The sequence below is a fragment of the Stylophora pistillata genome, chromosome 1, assembly GCF_964205215.1.
Source record: "Stylophora pistillata chromosome 1, jaStyPist1.2, whole genome shotgun sequence".
Lineage (NCBI taxonomy): Eukaryota > Metazoa > Cnidaria > Anthozoa > Scleractinia > Pocilloporidae > Stylophora > Stylophora pistillata.
Window position 1 is genome coordinate 15,362,053 of NC_142519.1, and position 21,834 is coordinate 15,383,886.

The following is a 21,834-nucleotide window of genomic DNA, read 5'->3' on the forward strand; positions in this document are numbered from 1 at the left end:
GAATAATCGATCTAAAAAGGGAGAAGCCAGCTAGCACACCACATCGAGAACAAGATTTGTGTTCATTCCATAGGCATTGAAGCCTAAAGAACTTGAGAAGGCTCTAGATGCAGTTTAAAGTAGCATTTCTGAATAGCTGATTCGGTTAAATAACCAATCGAAATAGTGATATGAAATAACCATAGTGAAAGTAGCTCACACAATTTGCCATGAGTACGAGAGAAACCATGAAGAAAATATCCCTCATAGGTTTTAGTACTGGTAGACTATTTGGCTATTCCTTTTCGAATTGATTTAAATCTCACTGTGATGGAGAGACATGCGTGAAGTATTGACATTTTCGGAGTCCAATCTTTTCCTATGACAGATTCGGATGAGTGGCAAGGATCAAAGCTGGAGGGGAATGCACTTATCATGATTTCAGTGGGTGGTAGCGCCAAATGCTTCACAGATTGGCTTTTGTAATTTCATTACCTAGCCAGTGCAATCAGGAAAACAAAGTAGGGGTAACGGGGGATGTTGAGATCTTGTGCTAGTGGAGGACGAAGAAGAAATTTAAGCAGCAACTGAGCAAGACTTGGAAGTATGGCTGTGTGTGGGGTGGGGTAAGTGCTTGAGTGTGCTTAACCTTTCAACTGTTACGAACACGTTGCAAGTTTGCGCAAGCCGGAGGCGGGGGGGGGGGGGGGAGGAGGCTGACAGTTATGAACCAGCATCTTATTCTCGTGCTCTCAGTGATAGTGGCTACAACATGAAGAGTGTTTCTGGAGGAAAAACTCGCCTTCGCATGATGAGAATTTTAATGAAATATTTGTTTGACGTCGAAGCGTGCACCTTTGAAGAAGCATTGAATGCAAAACTAATTATCAGGTGTAGATTTTTAACTGGAAAATGCAGCAACCTCTCTCGGAAAAAAATATACTTTGTCAACATTTGTTTTCCTTCTAAAGCGACGAGAATTTCAAAACAAAAGGTTTTCCCTTATAATAATTCTCCAATATACACTATGAAAGTTATCTTAATTTCGAACGGAAGAATCTTAATAATGACAGAAATAACCCTAAAGTCATAAAAGAAAAAATCTTAAAAGAAATAATCTGCTCGCGCATTTTCCAGATGCTTGAGAAAAATTTATTTAGGTAATAAAAACATCTGAGTAAAATACCGAAACATAGGATTTTGTTTCGAACCTTGGTGCACTCACTTCAGACGGGCGGGAATGTCATGGGATATTAATAAAGATAAGCGCACATGTCATATCCAGCGTGAAAATGACGTCTTAGTCAACAAAAATACTATTTCGTTATTCCACCGTGAATAGCGTGATTCTAACTATGTAATCGGCCCAAACTAGAAACAGATGTAATTCATAGAAACTGAAAGAGAGTTATTTGCCCTAGTTTTTTTTAATTCTGTTTGCATTTATCTACGGTTGGCTGTTTCGCAAGGTAAAATCTGCATTGGACTGAGCTGATCTAACTTAACTTTAGTTCTCTGCCAGGGAAATTTCATAATTCCTGTGACCTTCGATTCTAAGGTATGATAAGCTGTGTTTTACACTTTATTGTTGTTAACCCATCCATCTCCAACTACGTCTACAGTTGAAACTAAGGGAACACAAGCAGTGACCTGACAATATGAACTTATAAATTTGAGAAACAAGCGGAGACTCAGTAAAATAGTCTCCAAATTCTCAAAGATAACCCCGGTTCTTAAAATACACACATATTAGCACTTTTGATTTGCGATTTAATAGGAATTTGAGATGAAGTCTCACCGATTATCAGCCCTTCACTGTATCCTAAAGAAAAGTCCCTTGTTGTGATTACTCCGTGCGGCGATTTATCATAGCTCTTAGGATGTGTTGCTAAGAATCGACAGATGACCAAGGGTATGGCTCAACTCTGAGCTTAACTTTTTAAGCTACGGTTAAAAAAGATTCAAATTGACAACATAGTTCTGTAACGTATATGAGAACGATCCTTCGCAGTAAAGCACTATTTGAGCAATAGTGAAAATCAGACCTGAAAAAAATTTCAGGCCTGTACGGGATTCGAACCACTGACCTCTGCGATACTAGTGCAGCGCTCTACCAATTGAGCTAACAAGCCAACTGGGAGCAGGCCATCAAATTAATTCGATATAAACCCGTAGATGATAAATCAAACAACAACAAACATATGAAACATATGTGTGAACTGCGGTTATGAGACGTATATGAGGTCAGTGGTTCGAATCCCGTACAGGCCTGAAATTTTTTTCAGGTCTGATTTTCACTATTGCTCAAATAGTGCTTTACTGCGAAGGATCGTTCTCATATACGTCTCATAACCGCAGTTCACACATATGTTTCATATGTTTGTTGTTGTTTGATAGTTCTGTAACTTAAGAAATGGCTTCGATCACCCTTGCGCTGTACCGGTGATCGTTCCTATGTTTTTACTCCTATTTATTGTTCAATATCAGGATTCTGCAGTTAGTTTTGCGGTGGTAAAAGTCATGACGCACGAATATCTAAAATAGAAGCAGACTGTTGCAAACGTTTCACAACAAACTCATGCTCTTACCAAGATTCTAGATGTTTGCGCACCTGCATTCGATGGAAAGTTAAGTTGGTTGGCCATTAGATTCTTGACATGATAATTAATTGTACACCGACGCTGAGATGATGAAGCTCTGAGAATATTTCTAGACGAATCACCGGGTGATTATTACATGCGGAGAAAAACAACTGAAAAGGGAAGGGATGTTTCAGTTTTCAAAGGAAGTCTTTACGTCGATGAAAAGCCATTGTGCATTATCCTAAGAAACAAAATTGAAAGAAGAAAAATGCTTTCCTATGCAAATACTTTTCGCATATTTATTACTAAAAGTACGGATAATCAAGTCTCACATTATCCAGAAAGCATTAGCACACTAGTTTGGAGCACGTTTTAGATATGCTCGAGCTCTTTTTTCGAAGATTAAGGTAGCTCGTACCGGTTTTCGTCTTTTTGATGGTTTGTAACTTTCAAAGAATTCAACAGAAAGACTGACCAAGGCCAGTTAAACACTTTCACGGGGTTGAATTATATAATCATTGGTTATCCAAAAATAGATGTCATTTCGTCACCAGCAGTTTCCATGGCAACGCTTTCATAGGCTTATTCAGACGCATTTTTTAGCTTGTAGCTTAAATAATTCGAAAACTAACCCGGTGACCCCATGATTTTTTTTCAGTGATTGGTTTTGGCACTTGAAAAGGAAAATGCACAAAGATTTTTAAAAAATTCTACGGAGTGGAATTTCAGAAAATCTAGAAAAAAGGCAATTTTTAAACATCGCAAATTTCCTTCCGTAAAATGTTCTATTTTTTTTTCTGATGATTCCTTTCGACGTTGTTATCATATTGGAACAATAAAAGAAGGGGTCACCGGACTTGTTTTCATGCGATAGCTTTCATAAGTTTAGCAATTTCCGCGCGCGTTCTCGCGCATTTAAAAATCTGGATTCTATAAGATCGACATTTGCTCATGATCTGTTATAGCTACCGCTGACAATTGCGTGTGCTTGCGCGCGCGTCTACGATCTGGTGTTTACAGACGTTTGCTGCTAATTAAGAAAATCATTAAACAGCTGTCAAAGATAGCCTCCCGGGCCCATCTTAAAAATCCTACACACGACCTCTGGCTATATCATATTATTTTCCTTTAAGTTTCAAAGTCTTCTTCCACTTCAGGTAGATTATCCTTCACTTGAGTTCTTTTTTCGTCGTCGCAAGATTTCATATCGGTTAAATATTTCTTTTAAACGTGAAGTGAAGCAACCTTTACTCCTCCAAAAATCGTCTTCTTTATCTTAGTTTCTATCTCCTGCATTCATAGTAGCCGCTCAACACATCAAATACAAGCTCTTATGTAAACTTCTCACAAAAGTAAAAAAAATTCCACGCGCCGCCATCTTTGTTTTGAATTTTCATCTTTTGATCTCGCGCTTCTTTCGCACGTTTCTCTCGCGCGCGTCACGCAAGAGTGACCTGTTCCCCGCGCGAGGAAACTGGTACGAGCCACTTTAAGGCTAGAAGTGAGTTATTGCAAATGTCTTGTGTTTGTTTCGGTTACAGTGAAGGCGCAAATTGCAGTTATTGAACCCAATATCTAGTGATAGTTTATTCACGTTTTTTAAAGTCTGCTTGAACACCGATTCTTCTAACAAAACATAGCTTTATTTATTTCATTTCCATCCTCTCAATCGAAACATTCAGATGTTAGAAAGTGCTCTGTCGAGCGTGGAAGCGCCCGTCAACACGTTTATTCTTGAAGGTATTTTTTGCTTTCGATCGCTCTCGAGAAATGGAAATAAAAGTTAGCTGGTTGCTTCTGCTTGGAAATAGCAGAGTTCTTGAGGCGAAAGAGTCTTAAATCCCATTTTTTTCAGAGAGAGTTTTCCTCACTGATTGAAAAAACGCTGCTTTGTTGTGTTGTATTTATTTTGTCACACCGTTAAAGTTGTTCAGAGCTGTTTGCTGTAGTTTAGTCTGCTACCTAATGCAAACGACTTCGCCGATAGGGATTGCTTCCAGACCTATAGAAAATGCTTTCAGTCCATAATCATCTGTATAATGAAATGCTGCTTTGTGTAAAGAAGGCTAACACTTTGTGAAATTAACAACAAACATATGAAACATATGTGTGAACTGCGGTTATGAGACGTATATGAGAACGATCCTTCGCAGTAAAGCACTATTTGAGCAATAGTGAAAATCAGACCTGAAAAAAATTTCAGGCCTGTACGGGACTCGAACCACTGACCTCTTACTAGAGCGCTGCACTAGTATCGCAGAGGTCAGTGGTTCGAGTCCCGTACAGGCCTGAAATTTTTTTCAGGTCTGATTTTCACTATTGCTCAAATAGTGCTTTACTGCGAAGGATCGTTCTCATATACGACTTTGTGAAATTGTTGCCAATTTTTTTTCCAGATGATAGCAGACGCTCTACGTAAGTTTTCTAAGCAAACTTTTAGCGAAAAAACGTTTCCAGTGCTTCACGGCGAAACGGCGAAAATACAGCCTGGGACACTAGCTGTAAAAAAGCATCGGTCAGTATGGAAGCGACCCTATGCAAAACTTGAAATGGTAATCCTTGCAGAACTAGGAAAATATGTCAAACGTGCAGAAGAAATGAACGCCTTTGGCGAATCTTTCGAATCTAAGATAAAAGAAGAGGTATTTGTATTGAAACAAGAAATCGACAAGGACAAGGTTGTCATGGCGGCTAGGTATGAATCTCGGTTCAAATTAAAGTGCACCTAACTCTTAATTCTCTTCTTAGCCGTATGGAAAGTTCTTCTGTTTCTGATCACACTGATGAAAAATCGGCGTCGTAACTTCCAAATCGCCAACTTCAACTTAAACGTAATACTCTGGGAAAGAACAGACACCAGAGTCCTCAGACTCGATCGATTAATTGGAATCCATGTGGTCTCCTGCCATTTTTTGGATGATTTGAAATGAAATCGGTGTCTGAGGTTCAAGATAAGCAGCTTTAGGTTCAGAAATGTCAGATGAAACGTAGCTGATCGCACGATCGTCTCGAATGCTGAGAAATTGGATTCCCCCGCCGACGTCATATGCACACTAGGTCCCAGATGCACCGTAACTGTAAACCTTCATAGATCCGCGAGGATGTAATGGATAAGTCTATTCGCTTTTTCAATCTTCACTAAATTAAGAATTCTTTTGGAAAATAAATTTAGAAAATGAGGGGTTAGGGGCACTTTAATAAACTGAATGGTCATTTCTATCATCAATTCCTTTAACAGTGTAATATGAAAGAAAAACATTATTTGGGCGGCATGTATTAATGCCTGATTAAAGTCGACTTAAAGTGAAAAAAAAAAAAAAAAGAACTACAATGTATCTAATGAAAATAAGAAAAAACTCTCAAAACCGTCTCCGTTTCCTTCAGCAGTTGGTGCTCCTGTCTTCAAAATGAGTCTAAATCCTGTTTTTGCATTCTTTTTGTTTTCTCTTTATCCAGAGCTGAAGAGTTCCATGAAGGTGTCGAGGGATGCTTGGAGGGAACCATTGAGTTAGGCGATGGACAGGGAGATTTGAAACTTGGAAAACTTCGCCAGCGCTATATTGAAGATGTAGACCTCCGCAAAATACTGGGAGAGACTAACCTTGACCCTAGCAAGATGAAGAATTTTGACAAGCATGTATTGCTTCTCATAACCTCCGTGATTTACAGCGAGAAATTTGAACTGAAAGGGAGAAGATTGGTGAAGGTATTAACTTAAACGCATGTCGTAATTGAAATTTCATCCTATCAAGACTTATGACGGGTTCTGTAGAAGCATATGCCAAATAAACACAATTTCAATTGATTAAAGTGCAAGATTAGACCCTAAAAAGGCTCATTCATTGCTGAAGTAAACAAATCACAGGGATGATCCAGTGGAGACAGCGATCGCCTCCGTACCATTGTGAACAATAATTTCAGGACCAGGCTTTGCATGCAGGTGTAGATCTAGTTTTTTTACAGAATGTGTTCGTTACGAGGGTCTCCACGTTCCGAATTGTAGTCGTTCGTCTCTTTTAAGTTTTGTTTTCTTTAAAGTACCGACAAATAAATTGCTGCACCTTAAACATACGTGTAAAGGCATCTATTGATTGTCATAAAGCAGCATTCATTGTTAATAACCACCTTTCAGTATAGTTAGGCATCATTTGCCATAATTGAGTATCTTTCTCAGATCTTTAGAATCGATTTCAATTTGTCTTGAATCAACTTGTATGGAACTGATTTCGTTTTGTAGTGAGACGATCTAACTTTTTTACTACTTTCAGTCGATTAGAAGTCGATTAAGTTCTGCCAATAGAATCAATATTTGTCTTGTAACAAGTTAGCAAAACGTCGTCGAATCAACCTGGGACGCCAGTGAACTGTTGAGCGAAATCTCTCAAACTCATAGTCAACCTGGATTACGTGGATATATTTATCAAATCATTAATTTATTTCTCTTGTTTCATCCACTCATTTACTCTTTAACTTCATTTCATCACGTATTTGTTCATATATTCTCAGGCTGTAAGTTGACTAGTATGGTGCCTCTTTGTTGGTTACAGATTTTTTAATCAACATCGATAACTTATGGTAATTGTGATTCTACCCGCTTTATTTTAGACTGAACGTCAAGTTGAACTGGCTGAAATTGAACATCTGTGTCCACTTATAAAGTTTTTTTTGCCTCAAAATCAACTAACGCAATTAGACGAGACCTATCGTCCTCCAGAGCTGGCGACCAGGACCTCAGAAGCACCGTTTCTCTTCAAGTGCTGTCACGTCGAATTTGACAAAGTTACTAATCGACTGGAGATCCGCGAAGGAGAGTTTATCAAAAAAATTGTAGTCAAGGACGAGTTAAAAGAAGATTACAATCAGGTGGACTCTGATGAAGAGGAAGATAAGGGTGACCATTCATTCGTGGATCTCTATGGGCAAACGGACGAGGCTGATTTGATTGGTTAGAACCACAGTTTCTTCAAGACTTTTAAAACAAGTTGAAAAAAGGGACCTTATTCAGAATTCTAACCTCATGCTTCTCTTTCTTTAAGTCAATATCTTCAGTAATGCAGCTCTTGTGTCTGAATTAAAAAGTAACCAGCTTCAGTTCCATAAAACTCTTTTCCTTTCCTTCTTTTTTTCCCTTTGATAAAAATATTTTCCTCCAGAATTCTATGCGGTAAAAGCGACGCTCTTCCTATTATCATTTTTTTTTTAAATTTTATTCCTCCTACGCAGATTATTTCACAAAAGAAGACTTCCAGAATTTGGACAAAATACTCCAGGATGTCCTTTTACCCTGCAAGAGTAGAAAACAGCGTAAGGCACTCGTCGAAAAGTATCTCTCCTGGGTAAGATATGCATGTCGAAATAAAACATACATGTTAGTTGGTTAGTCTTGTCCATCCTGTTCATTGAAATAATTTTCTATATGTTTGCTGAATCCTAGTGTGGTTTCATCTGTTTCTCTTTATTTCCCCTTGCTTGCATTAATTTAATAATACTTCTAATTTAATAATGCTTCTAATTTAATAATGCTTCGGTGCTTCTGAGGTCCTGGTCGAATTCCATTCCTTTTTCTCAGTTTCTAAGACTTCGTCGTTTATGTAGTGATGACTCTTATTTCCACCACAAATCAGAGTCAATGTGCCATTTTTCGATAAACGTAGTTACCCAGTTTCTGTCGTTCAAACGGGTTACCACCGCGCCCAACTTATTGATCGACATTCAGCACTACAAACGTCGCATAAGGAAGATTCCGACCGCATTCCATTCACTCTCACGTTTCACCCTCACCACCACTCAGTTAAATCCATCATTCTTAAAAACTTTCAATTACTTCAAAACGATCCAGAGACAAGCACTATCTTTTCGCAGCCTCCGCTCATTTCATTCAAACGCGACAAAAACATAGGCAATTTTTTGGTCAGAAGTTCTTTTCAGACTAATGACCAACCAGGCACTTTTAAGTGCGCTCGTGCACGATGCAAAACAGGTCCTTTCATTCAGAACACCGATAAAATATCGGGACCTAAACGATCCATTAGGATCACCGATCACTTCACGTGCACCTCCGCCAATGTAATCTATTGCATAACTTGCACTTATTGCAAAAAGATATACATCGGCAAAACAGGCAGAAGAATAGGTGACCGATTCCGAGAACACCTTCGAGACGTGGAAAGGAATGACAAGGACACATCGAAACCAGTCGCTAGACATTTTAATTTACCTAATCATTCTAAGCAACATATGGCAATCTGCGGTCTTTCCTTACTCTTAGGTAGCACGGAAAGCCGTAAAACTCTTAACAAAAGCTCATCTTTCAAACCGGCAGTCTAAATCCCACAGGGATCAACGAACGCTTTTCCGTTTCACTAATTTATTCGTGTTTTTCTCGTTGCCATGTTCCCACCAATAACATAGCTCCATTTTCTGCTTTAAAAGCACACACAACCTACAATTCCTCTATTCGCTCCGACGAAGAGCTAACGCGCGAAACGTCAGCTTTTGCAATCGTTACGGTGGCCAATTTACCATTTCAACTTTGTTGATTTATCCAAATTATTCATTTAATAAAGTTGAAGATCTTGATATGTCAAGTTTATTAACACCATATACACCCCACACATGGTTCATTTTCGCTGTAACTGAGTTGTGCTATGTTGAACAGACTTAAAAGGAAATCAGCAAATAGCAATAGATACGCATCTAAAGTGTATTTCCTCTTAATTATAAATCAGTCTTTTCTAACGTCTACATTTTGTCTCTTTTGACAGTTTGAAACAGCATTGACAACAGAGGAGAAAATAATCCAGATCAAGGAGCCAATCACCTCAGATGACTCTGTTTTCCTCTCAGGTGTTGTCTCTCTACCATATAGTGAGGGATCAACCATACTGGACCTGACAGTTCTCGAAAAGAAGCAAGTCCATGGATATGGGATTATCTTTAAAGTTCTGCACGGTAAAAACGCATCCCTACTTTTCTAGGCTTGTACCTGCTAATAAACTTCATATATATTATTGTCTAAGTTTTTAACGGCTCTCTCTTCAACCGTTTTTATGTATTTCAAAATTTCGCCCCCATGAATGGCTCATCAGTCATTTCTCCTCATAATGTAACCAGAATACCTAACAGAAAGATAAGAAAATGAAATATTATATTAAAAATTTTGACCACACATTTGTTGAACTAAATGATATTAAAGAAAAAAGCAGCAGATTATAGCCAAGAGAGTTAATAATGTGATTTCCAGTCCTAAATAAAGTCACTGGTTGCTTGAGAATAGGTCATATTGGACCAAATATGATCGAGCCGCCGGAGACGGAAATTTCCCAAAAAGTCACACTGCAAATAAACTTTCCTTACCTTGTTTAATGACTCATGAATCTTAGAGATGCAACATTATATGCTTTATGCGGCCATAGGAAAAGGAGGCCAGTTCAAAATATCCTCTGCCATCACATGGTTCGCCCAGCCTGAGAAAGTAGTTAATTCTTCTTTTAACGACTGGAAAAGTTTCCTTGAACAGATTGCCTCTAAACGGTTTTTTTTTTTCATTGCAGTCGATAGTAATCATTTTGTTCCCAGAAAATGCGAAATCCCATTGTTCCTTTGCCTGAAAAAGTAATTAATCCTCTTTAAGCAACCGCAAATTTTTTCTTTCAAAAATTTAATTATTTGTTTGTTTTTGTCTTTCCGATTCCAGTTGAAAATATACATTACTTTGCTAAATAAAATACCACGGAAATAATCTGACTCTGGTAAACAATGACTAATAATTTCACTAAACTTTTTCAACAGATCTACCTGACGAACAGTGGAAAGAAATTGAAGAACAGCACAAGTCGAATACGAAGAAATAAACTGTTTTTTGACATGACAGGGTAAAAAAAAAAAAGGAAAAAAAAAAGAACTCCAAGTAAACTCTTGCAATCATCCTCTTTAACATAACCGTCGTTATTCGGTCTAATTTTAGGGAAATACTCGCTACACTACTTGCTATCGTTGATAAACTCAAAATATTTACCAGAGGAAATAAATTTTGTTCCAAACAAAGTCTGTAGTACGACGTTATAGATCTCGATCAACCGAAGAGTGAGATGGGGCTTAATATGACTTGGAGCTAAAAACAGTAATGCGATTTGCAAAAATTGTTCTCCGAGTCGCCAAAATCAAGATAGCTACCTGATGTTCTCTTGTCGAATTGTTATAACCTGGTTCTGAAAAATGAGATTAAATTCCCTAGTGCAAGAGAATTGACATTTTTTTACAGTCCAACCTCTATTAAGCGGCCACCCCCGGGACTTTGAAAAGTGGACGCTTAATAGGGGTTGGCCGCTTTATAGAGGTACAATTTAAATTGGATAGGAATGGCATAAAACATGATTTTATTGACTCTTTATAGCAAAATGCTTTTAAAAAGTGAACATATATGAAGATAAATCCAAAATTCTTTGTAACAAAACATCAAGTGCATTTCCAGCCCAGGCATAGTTCTAGCTCTAAAACAGAGGGCACGTAGGGCTTATGGCCCTATAGCTTACAAACTTTCTCAAGAGGCCAACAAAGAAAGAAAGAGCTGTTGCGAAAGGCAAACACGTAAACAGAGGGGCCGGCTATGGTTTAGAAATTCCATGCGAGTACTGCTTCACAGGGGACGAGTTTTCAATTCAATAGTTAAAATCAAAACTTGAGGAGCATGGATTTTTGTAGATTTCCAGTACAGTTGTGATAAAGTTTTCCTGTACAGATTTTGGTTGTAACAAAACAGTGGTTCAGCTCTATCTATTGTTAGCTATTGTTATGTTTGTATGGCGCCGGATGTGAAAAGTTTGCACGTGCATGTGGCTTGTGACTTGTTATGGTGGAGGTTAACTTGCAGTTCTTGTTTTCTTGTTGTTATCAGTTATCGCCTTATATCATCTGTCCCCATTTCGCTTGGAAAGATAATTTGCTGGCCGCTTAATGGAGGTAAAAAACCATGTAAATAGTACACTTGCAACAGCAAAAAGGTGGCCACGGCCGCTTAATAGAGGTGGCCATTGAAAAGAGGTATCAAAGACAGCAGTTAACTGACAAATGAGGCGGGACTTTAGAAAAGTGGCCGCACAATGGAGGGTGGCAGCTTAATAGGTGGCCGCTTAATAGAGGTCGGACTGTAGTTGCAAACCGCGGTAGTCTCCGGTGCAAATATGTTTACTCGACTCATCTGTGTATGTTAAAACTAATAAAGAAGTACTCTATTGTTTCATCTCATCTTTTTGAACAAGCAGTTCACCATGACATGTACTGAAAACGAGACCATAGACAGTAGACGATATACCATAGATTATTGACGCGAGACACGAGACCATAGACGATAGACGATAGACGTCAAAACTGTCACACAATCGCGTAACGTCACATCAATCTTTCATTCACGCGGCGTTATGTCACCAAATTCAAACTGTGATGCAATCTGGTAAATGCATGTCACACATATCTTTCTTTTTTTAGAACAGTCGCCATTCCCTGTGGGTGACCGCTTAAGGTTACTCTCAACAAAATAGAGTGCCTTGTGGAAAATCCTACGCACGCTTCCTGGTTCCTGAGAAATTCTATTTTAAAGTTGGACAATATAAAATATTTCGGTTGTTGTCACGCTTAGGGACGTCATGAGATAAATACTTCGAATTTCGAAAAAGCCTCACACTCTTTAGTGCGTTAAAATCTGACGAACATTCACGCCAATTTTCATCAAAATCAAAAAATTTTACATACCCTATTAACCGTTGAAGTAGAGGTAACTCGCGTAAAAACAAACCTGGAGCCTTCAGTCTCCAATGAAATTCGTAGTTTTCGCAACTCAAGCGCGTGTCTATGTAAGGAACCTCTTGGCAAGTCTCGTGACAGAGAACTCCTTTGCAATTCGCGAGAAAGTTATTTCGCGAAACGGGAAAATCTAATTTACGATGGATTAAACAAAATCCAAAGAAAAAGTGAGCAGTTGGCAAAAAAAGCAAGGGAAAAAGGAAAACTTAACTTCACATTCTTCGGCTCGGGCTCTCACGGGACAATTGTGAATTTAGTAACCTATAAACGTGAAAGAAAGACTTATGTTACATGAACGCGACTGCGTGACAATTTTAAGTTCCGTCAAAGAATCCATCGCCGATCCACACTTAGAGCTTATGAAGACTTGACATTATGATCAGAAATTGCAAAGAGTTCATTATTTAACCTATAGTTCGCACTGCTTTTCCTGTTTTAGTATGCATGAAGCTTTGCTGCATGAAGCTTTGATGAACGTAGAACAAGGTTACGTATACGATTTTGCACTTTAATAAGATATTTTCCGCTCTTTTTGAGAACACGCTTTATTTGGGTTGTTAGAATTCTTGACACCGCTCTACTCCTTCTTCGCCTTACGTTATATTGAAATCTCGAAAAGATTGTTACGTGGTTTGTTTTAATAAAGCACATTGTAAAGAAAATTGTAAAGCAGATTGTAGAACAGGTTCGTATCGATCTGTACGAGCGAGCCTCGAGTCTTGATCGAAACAGGAGCCAAAAAATGTGACGATCTTGGCCACTTAATGTGTGCGCTGTGTGTTGAAGGGCTCCAAAGAAAAAGCACAACAATAAACCGATGATTCACGTACTTACCAACACGAACTGAAGAAATCTCAGCCACCTTCTAATATGGCTTCCTTGATCTGTCTGGTGAACGTGGTGGCGTGTGCAAAAAATCCGATCAAGGTCCTCCTAGTTGCGAAATCTTTGGCTTCTCAATCCATTTCACAATTTTAAGAAGTTGCGGAATTATGGCTTGATGTTATTTCATTTATTGCACCATACAAACATTATTTCATTCTTTGCACTTGCTAATAGCAACACAGAAGTTTATCTGCACGGCGAAGCGGGGAGGGGTGTTTAGGACAGTACAAATCACTTCCGGTTCGGTTCACTTCCGTCTACGGAATACAACTTCCGTCTGCGGTCTACAACTTCCGTCAACATCTGCTTCACCACACTACGCTGTGGTCTAGAGTAAATGAGCTAAAAATGGTCAATTTTTTTTTCAAAAGATAATCTAAATAATAATAATATATAAGGGCCTGTTCGCACTACGCGAAATTTTGTTTGTTTTGCAACAAAATCTGTCAACGCGAAACTATTTTCAGTGCGAACGATGCCGTCAACTTGGTTTTTTTGAGGCCTACAATTTTTTGTCGGACGAGAAAATCTATTGTCCCTTGACAGATACCCTTCAACTGGTCATCAAATTTCGTAATTGAACGGTGCGTTAGTAAGTTGTCGAATGACTCTCTCCCCATTCTCAAATGTCAATGGAAGAAGGCTTCAGGGAAGTTACGATTTCAAACCATGATTCTACAGGTCGACGGCGGCGTCGACGCTTGTTGAGCAACAACAACAACAACAACAACAACAACAACAATAACAACAACAACAACAACAACAATAAACTTTATTTAAGGAGGGACGCTCATTAACCCAAGGAGTTATCTAACATGAGGCCCTCACACTACTGAAATGATTGACATAAAATATGAAAAAATACATAAGGACAAAGTATAAATAATAAATGAACATGTATATACATATGAGTGAAAATAGAAAAAAAACTTACAGAGTATCATGGAGCATTGTTGATTAAGATTAACTATTGGAAAAAACTAAAAACAAAAGACTATGATGTACAACTGCAACGAAGTTTGTAGCGACAATTGGGACAAAGCAACGTTTCTAGGTGAGAAGCACTAGAGGTAAAGGTTAGAAAAAGAGAGAGAACTTTACCTTTGAAGGCAGACAGATTAGTCGAAAAAGAGGTACAGGAGTTGGGAAGCGTAGAAGTTCTTTAAGGTCGGAGTCAAGACAACTGAAGAGCGAGGCTACACTGAAAGCGAAAGTGCGTTTACCGCAGTTTGCGCGGGTATAAGGAAGTTGAAGGTCAAGGTTACAAGCTCTAGTAATAGCACCAGTTATTCGTCTAGAAGACAAGAAATGGAGAGATTGTTTGAGACAGCTTGGGGCTTCAGGATTATTAAGAATGTTAAAGAGGAGGACAAACTTTCTAAGGTTAACTAAGAAAAAAATGGGGAGCCATTTGAGTTTGGCAAAGAGACTGACTGAGGACTGATGCAAGTCGGCGTCAAGGATAAGGCAAGCTAATTGTTTTTGAAGACGAAGTAGACGGAGAAGAAGAGTTTTAGAGCAAGTAGCCCAAACAGCGGAACAGTACAACAAAGAAGAGTGGAGACAAGAGTTATAGTAATTCAAAGAGCAGTTATGAGTAAGAAATAGTTTGATACGTTTCAGAAGCGAAAGTCTGCTCCTAATGAGAGAGCACATATTGCTGATGTGGCTTTCCCAGGAAAGAAAGGAATCAATTGTTATGCCAAGCAATTTAGCATGCGAGACTTGCTCAATAAGGTTACCATTAACAACAATATCAAAAAGAGGTTCAGATAAATGGGCATATTTCTGAGATGTAGTCAAGAGAAGAGCTTTAGTTTTGATAAAATTAAGTGCCATCCTATTAAAGACAGCCCAAGCAAAAATTTGAGTAGTAACGGAGGTAAGACAGTTATTTAAGCAAAGGAAAAAAGGACATTTCCCTAGAGCAGAGGTATCATCAGCGAACATGGTAAGTTCAACATCCGAAGACACATAGAGAGGTAGATCACTTATGAAGAGCAAAAAGAACAAAGGACCCAAGATGCTACCTTGCGGGACACCAAGAGACATAGGACAAGACTCAGATAGGACTCCCTTGAAGGTTGTACGTTGTGAGCGATTTGACAGGTACGAGGTGAACCACTCAACAGAGGATGGAGAACAACCATAGGAGTTGAGTTTAAAAAGAAGCACAGAATGATCAACTAGGTCGAAGGCCTTTTTTAGGTCAACAAGTAAGAGGCCACTCAAAAGACGGTGGTCCATATTAGTGAGGATGCGATCAATTAAGTTGGTAAGAGCCAATTCACAAGAGCGTGACTTCCTGAAACCAAACTGAGAATCAGAGGGCAGATCATGCGAAGAGAGAAATTCGTAAAGAGAAGTGTGAACATGGCGCTCAAGAATTTTAGAAAGAATGGGAAGAATTGAGATCGGACGATAGTTTGAACAATCAACGAGTGAACCGTTTTTAAAAAGAGGAGAAACTTTGGCCATTTTCCAGATATCTGGAAATGTGTTCAGCGAAATGCTGAGATTGAAAATGGCAGTGAGAGAAGGAGCAATGGACGGAGCCGTCATCTTTAAACTGCCATTGACAGTGGTATAACTTACAACAAGAGCATTGATATTGCCAACTTGTTCAATTCTCACTTTGCCAATATTGCCTCAACTGTTCAGTTGCACCCTCTCGATTCTCCTCCTGATTGGAATTTTCTCATGAATTTATCCGGTCAAGCAACTGAGTTAAGGTCTCCATGATCCGTAAAAGCCGAATCCTTCCTAACAAAACCAAAAGTAATTGTTGACTAGCCACAATTAGGTTTTGCGTGGCAAGCAAACAGCAAAGAAGGACGATTGAAACATTTCGCGGGGGCATTTTGCTTTGCGATCAGTCCTTGACCAGAAACGACGTAAAAGAAATCGTACTGTCACGAAATCTCGGTATCTTTTTCGATTGATTGACATTTGTGGTTACCCAAATAATTCGCACGTCTCAAGTGCGAACGCTATCACAAAAACAGAAAATTCGTTGTTACAAAATTTTCAAATTTTTTGCAAATACTAAACCAAATTTTTCGATGAAGTGCGAACAGGGCCTAATAAAACAGTGGAAAGCGTTGAAGGCGCTCTCTCATTGGCTACTCAAACTCTGAAAATACTGTTATAGAAAGTTTACACCCATTATTAGGATTTTGCTTGTTTTGTTCTATTTCGCATGATAAGCGGCGTATTAACTGGGCATAGGATAACACCTGGACTGGACTCGACTCTGGACTGGACTGGACTCTGGACTCTGGACTCTGGACTCTGGACTCTGGACTCTGTACTCTGTACTCTGGACTCTGGACTCTGGACTCTGGACACTGTACTCTGTACTCTGGACTCTGGACTCTGGACCCTGGACTCTGGACTCTAATTTTACTTTTACTGTAATAAGTATCGACAAAATTACGAACAAATATGCGCATCACTATGCGATTAATTGAGTCAATTAAAATACAAAATAAACTACAAAATAAACAACTTAATACATTAGAGGAACTTATTTTATACTAGACCTTGTCAGTACATGTCACGTTAATAGTTTGGGTGTGAACAACAAAACACCCGAAAGTATTTTCGCACAGGATCTGATAAAATTCTGTGCTAGAAAGTGGTTTTTGAAGGTGTTTTTGGGGCTCACGGTTTTAACCTTCAATTCAAAACCTTGTAGAAAACTACTTTTTGCGAAAGCGAAACTAGCTGATAAACAACTAAGCCCTATCCGACCGCACCGGACCTACGTATCTGGGTGTGGATATCTGTAGCCAATAAAAGTGGCACTTGTAATCCTAAGTTAGTTAGATAGTAGAGCTGAAGAATAAAAGCCAACTAAGGGGCCGAACTTTTAACTTTTTCCGTTCTAAATGCTCTTTTTTTCTGTTACATTTGGGCTGCATGCAATTTTTTTCTTCCAACAAGCGCTTGCAGGAAATTTTTTTTCAAAATCACCCACCCCGCCCCTAAAGATTTAAATCAGGTCGGTCCCTAAAAAGACAGTCCTCGTTTGTTGAACCAGCGTGTGCGGAGAGCACTTCCGCGAAAAATACTTCACTATTCACCTCCGAACAAAGTGTGTGGAATTTGCGCCCGAAAAATTGTAATGAGTTAAAATCATCAGTTTGTGGTAATCAAAGAGATACATTCATTTCTTCTTTGATCTGCTGGGATCCTGAGCAGATCGTATTTAATGAGAAGGGTCGTCTAATGCTCCAGTAGGATATCGAGGGGATTCCCCCGTATACAACAAAGCACGAAACGCAAACAACAAACATATGAAATACATATATATGAACTGCGGTTATGAAACGTATATGTGCACGATCCTTTGCAGTAAAGCACTATTTAAGCAATAGTGAAAATCAGACCTGAAAAAAATTTTTTTTCAGGTCTGATTTTCACTATTGCTTAAATAGTGCTTTACTGCGAAGGATCGTGCACATATACGTTTCATAACCGCAGTTCATAAATATGTATTTCATATGTTTGTTGTTTGATTTATCATCTACGGGTTTATGTCGAATTAATTTGATCGCCTGCTCCCAGTTGGCTTGTTAGCTCAATTGGTAGAGCGCTGCACTAGTATCGCAGAGGTCAGTGGTTCGAATCCCGTACAGGCCTGAATTTTTTTCAGGTCTGATTTTCACTATTGCTTAAATAGTGCTTTACTGCGAAGGATCGTGCATATATACATAAAGCACGAAATGCCAATAAATTTTCTAAAAAACATTACCATGAGGTTCCCCAATAGGGTTCTTCAATCCCGCCACCCCGACCGGAATTTTCCCTCAATCCCGAAATCTCGACGGTTTCTACCGGCTAATCCCGATCCCGGTCATATTTTCTTAATTCCTTACTTCAGCAAAAATGATCCTTGAAGTTCCGTTTCAGATTCTCTCACAGCAGACTCAAGCACTGACTATTACGTTGAATTAGCTGTATCCCTCTGCACTAAAACGATGATCTAGTTCACTTGTTTTTCATGACTGGTTTTAAATGAGTTTCGTGAGTCAATGAGTTATTTTCATGGTTTTTATAGCTGGTTTTTTTTGGTTTTTTGTTTTTCTTTTTTTCTGTTTTGCCTCTTTTTTTCGATAACACCTGCCTTCCGGATCACCTCGATCCCTGAAAAAAATGTCTCTCGGAGATGATAGCGATCAGTGAGGAGCATTAAAGAGGAACTGCAGCCTAACGTTGAACGATTTTTAAATTGCAGCTTAAAGTGGTATTTTGGCCTCGTAGTGCGGCGGCTCAGAAAATCGATTTCAACGGTCAATTTAGCTCGCTCTTACGTCACTGGTGGGGAAGAAAGATAATAAACCCGCACTCTTCCTACAGAAATTTGGTTTGGTTATGGAGTTATCGAAGTTGCGTGACTTGTAATGAGGATTAACTACGAAAATGAAATAGTAACAGTTGTTTTTCTTAAGTTGGTTCCCCACCACTGTCGTCATAAACGACCGCTGCTGACCTATTTTGAGCCGACGGTCTTACACCCCCAAAAGCGGGAAAAAAGCAACTTCAAATCGAATTTTCTCGTAAAAAACAAGAAGTGAACGAAAATGAATATCGACACTTTATCTTACTCCTCTAAAGCTAACTAGAAATTAATGCAAACAATATACCAATTTTAGGCTTCCGTTCCCCTTTAAGGGTACATATCACGACTTACCAAGGCATCTTCACTGTTCACTACACATATGATAAGTCACCGTCAATCGCAACTCAGAAGACAGTTTGCTCATTCACAATTTTCAGCCATGGCAACGATCATCTAGAAATTCCATAAAATCGAGTACAATTGTGCTCAACAAATACTGAAACATATTCTTTTCGACCCCAGTTTAACAGTGCTACATGTTCCGGCCCAAAATGCCGTAATCACCGGTAACCAAAGCGTACTATAAGAGGTTGAAATAAGAGCCTGTATGGATTTCAATTTCGAACGAAAACTATTTCTGTTTTCCTTTGAAAAGCTACGATAAAGTTCGAACCTCTCTCAGTGGTGTCCTCTTTATGTCGCCGAAATGCTTCTGTTAGCCATTTGATCGATTTTGACGCGAATTAAAGAGTACGCGTCACTGTATTGTAGCTTTCAAAGGAAAAAAACAGAGATGGTTTGAATTTTAAATCCATACAAACTCTTATATTACGCTTTGGTCACCTACGGCTAAATTTAATGCGAAATGTTTATTTTATGATTGCTATCAACTAGGAGCTCCTTTAGCAATTCGCTGCAATTAAACTATAATTCTGCTATTGAAGCGAACAGTTCTTCCGAAACGTGAAACCGTTCCACGCAAAAAAGTTGCCTCGCGATCCAACGACGGAATTCCACCAACATCATCGTCAGCCTCGTCGTTATTAGTTATGACTCGCCATGTCATTTTTCACTGTCGAACTTCTCGCAATTCATTGTCTTCATTCGCAATGTAATAGTTCCAAAAGTCTAAATTAGTAGAGGCAACAAAACAAGAAACGAGTTTTCGCTCTTCCCCTTCTCATAAAAGCTACGCAGCTAATATCATCGACAACATCAATGTCGATGTTAACCGACATCGCTAGGGCGCGTTAAACGACGCAAACGATAACTTAGCTTGTCTCCCCCGCGTCGAATATCCCACGCGCACCGATCAGGATATGTATAAGCTTGATACTAGAAATATCACGGTCAACAAATAACAAAGGTCACAAAGACATTGTCAAATTGGATTCTTATTACGGCCAAGGTGTCCATAGTCTCCCTCACATCCGTTTTTTTGGATGTCACGCAACGCTCCCCCAAAAGAACGGCTGCTGACATCCGAACTACATTCCTTTCTCATTGTCCTTGTGGTTTGTTTGCGGTCTATTGAACAGACCAATCACATACCAGAAAATCTGAATGACGTAAGGTTTCACGCGAAAATGTGGATGTGGCAGATGATCTAGCTATCATGTCGGGAGAAACACTGAAATGACTTTGTCAGTGAGAGCTCAAAATGTTTCACATGTTCATCGACGTACCCTGGTAAAGATAGAGTATATATCTTTGGGAAAAATTCTCACAATTTCGTTGAAATTATAGAATCTACGCTTAACATAGACGTCAACAGCTACGCCAACGACACGAACGCTAGATTGTTTGAGCGGTTGTTAAAGTTTCAGCGAGCAACTGAGAAAGTAGAAGAAGCTAAAAACTGAACTGAAACTCTTTATTCGCACTACTTCAAGAGTTTACTACAGATTATAAAAGTCAGAATATATAAGAAACATTAAATTACATCAATAATCAAAACGAAATACACGACGCCTTTCTATCGAGGCCAAGGGCTAAACGCTTGCTTCGACCTACACATGGAGATCAGGAGGAAAAAAGCGCGTGCTTGCCGTCAACAAACCGGGCGAAGGCTTCGAGAACAATGCAATTTAGGTCGGCCAACGTCTCCTACACTATTTGTACTTCTTCATTTGCCAGTCCGCTGCTAGCTGTAGCGAACCCGATTAGTTATGTTCGTGGCTTCTTATCACCGGTACAGGAAATCGGCCCGAATTATCGAGTGTTTCCGCACGTTGGTACAACACAACAACAATAACAATAATATGACCACTTTCATCGGTAACATGGTCGAACACGAGCGGGAGTGCTTGATATATTAACGATTTTCCGGATCCTGTAGGCAGCTTAACAAAAACATCTACGTAGAGACCTGATTTTTATCAGGTCTGATTTTCGCTATTGCATAAATAGCGCTATCTACTGCGAAGGATCGTGCATCATACGTATTTAATACCGCAGTTCAAAATATATGAACTTGTTAAAAACATCTTCTTTCTTGACTAAAACTTTTCTAATTGCAAGCTTCTGGTGAGCATTAAGCTCGAAAATTTTGAACTTTGAAGACGCTTTGCAAGCTCCTTCAAGCACCGCCATTTGTCTTGTGTTTTCCACATGAGGATCGCGATAGAAAACGATATCTGATTGGACGAGTCTCAAAAGGTGAGTCTGGCGCGAAAAGGTTCCTGAAAATGGAACCCGAGCTGTGATTGGCCAATTCGGAGAAAGGAATGTAGTTCGGTTGTCAGCAGCCGTTCTTTTGGGGGAGCGTTGCGTGACATCCAAAAAAAAAAACGGCTGCGAGGGAGACTAAGGTGTCCAAGGTTCACGAAAATAAACCACAAATCACCATAGGGTCACATAGCAGCGTGACAGGGTTGTGGAAAACGTGGATGTCACCTAGGTCATTGTTCGACTATTTCCGACGTTAATAAGATGAGCTAGCTAAGATGACAGCTTGATTTTCTTTGCATATTTCAGCATCTGGAATTCCCCAATCTCGGTTTCTTTAAAGCGACATTTCCCGATTCCCGCTTGTTAAAATCGCCAAATCCCGTGTTCCGGTTATAAAAACAATCCCGAATCTCGTCCCCTTTCCCTTCAAAATCTCCATCCCGGCCTTCAAATAAGCCAAATCCCGGATCCCAAAAACCTATTGGGGACCCTCTACCATGATCGAATCATAATTCAGGAAGCTAGTTAACATGGCTTGACAGAACCGTGGTCGACCATTTCGCGCCTTAATTA

General features: G+C 39.2%; 2 protein-coding genes across 2 annotated transcripts in view; both read left to right on the forward strand.

Moving 5' to 3' along the window:
* The window catches only part of LOC148741382 (uncharacterized), a 73,614-nt gene that overhangs the window by 28,206 nt on the left and 23,574 nt on the right, over nt 1-21,834 (forward strand). The window lies entirely within an intron of this gene.
* LOC148741385 (uncharacterized) lies at nt 1,389-11,807 on the forward strand. Its single transcript, XM_088739897.1, has 7 exons — nt 1,389-1,537; nt 4,958-5,256; nt 6,018-6,267; nt 7,167-7,506; nt 7,785-7,897; nt 9,326-9,512; nt 10,353-11,807. Exons 2-7 carry the CDS (start codon nt 4,958-4,960, stop codon nt 10,412-10,414), a joined length of 1,251 nt encoding a protein of 416 aa, XP_088596023.1. The 5' UTR covers nt 1,389-1,537; the 3' UTR covers nt 10,415-11,807.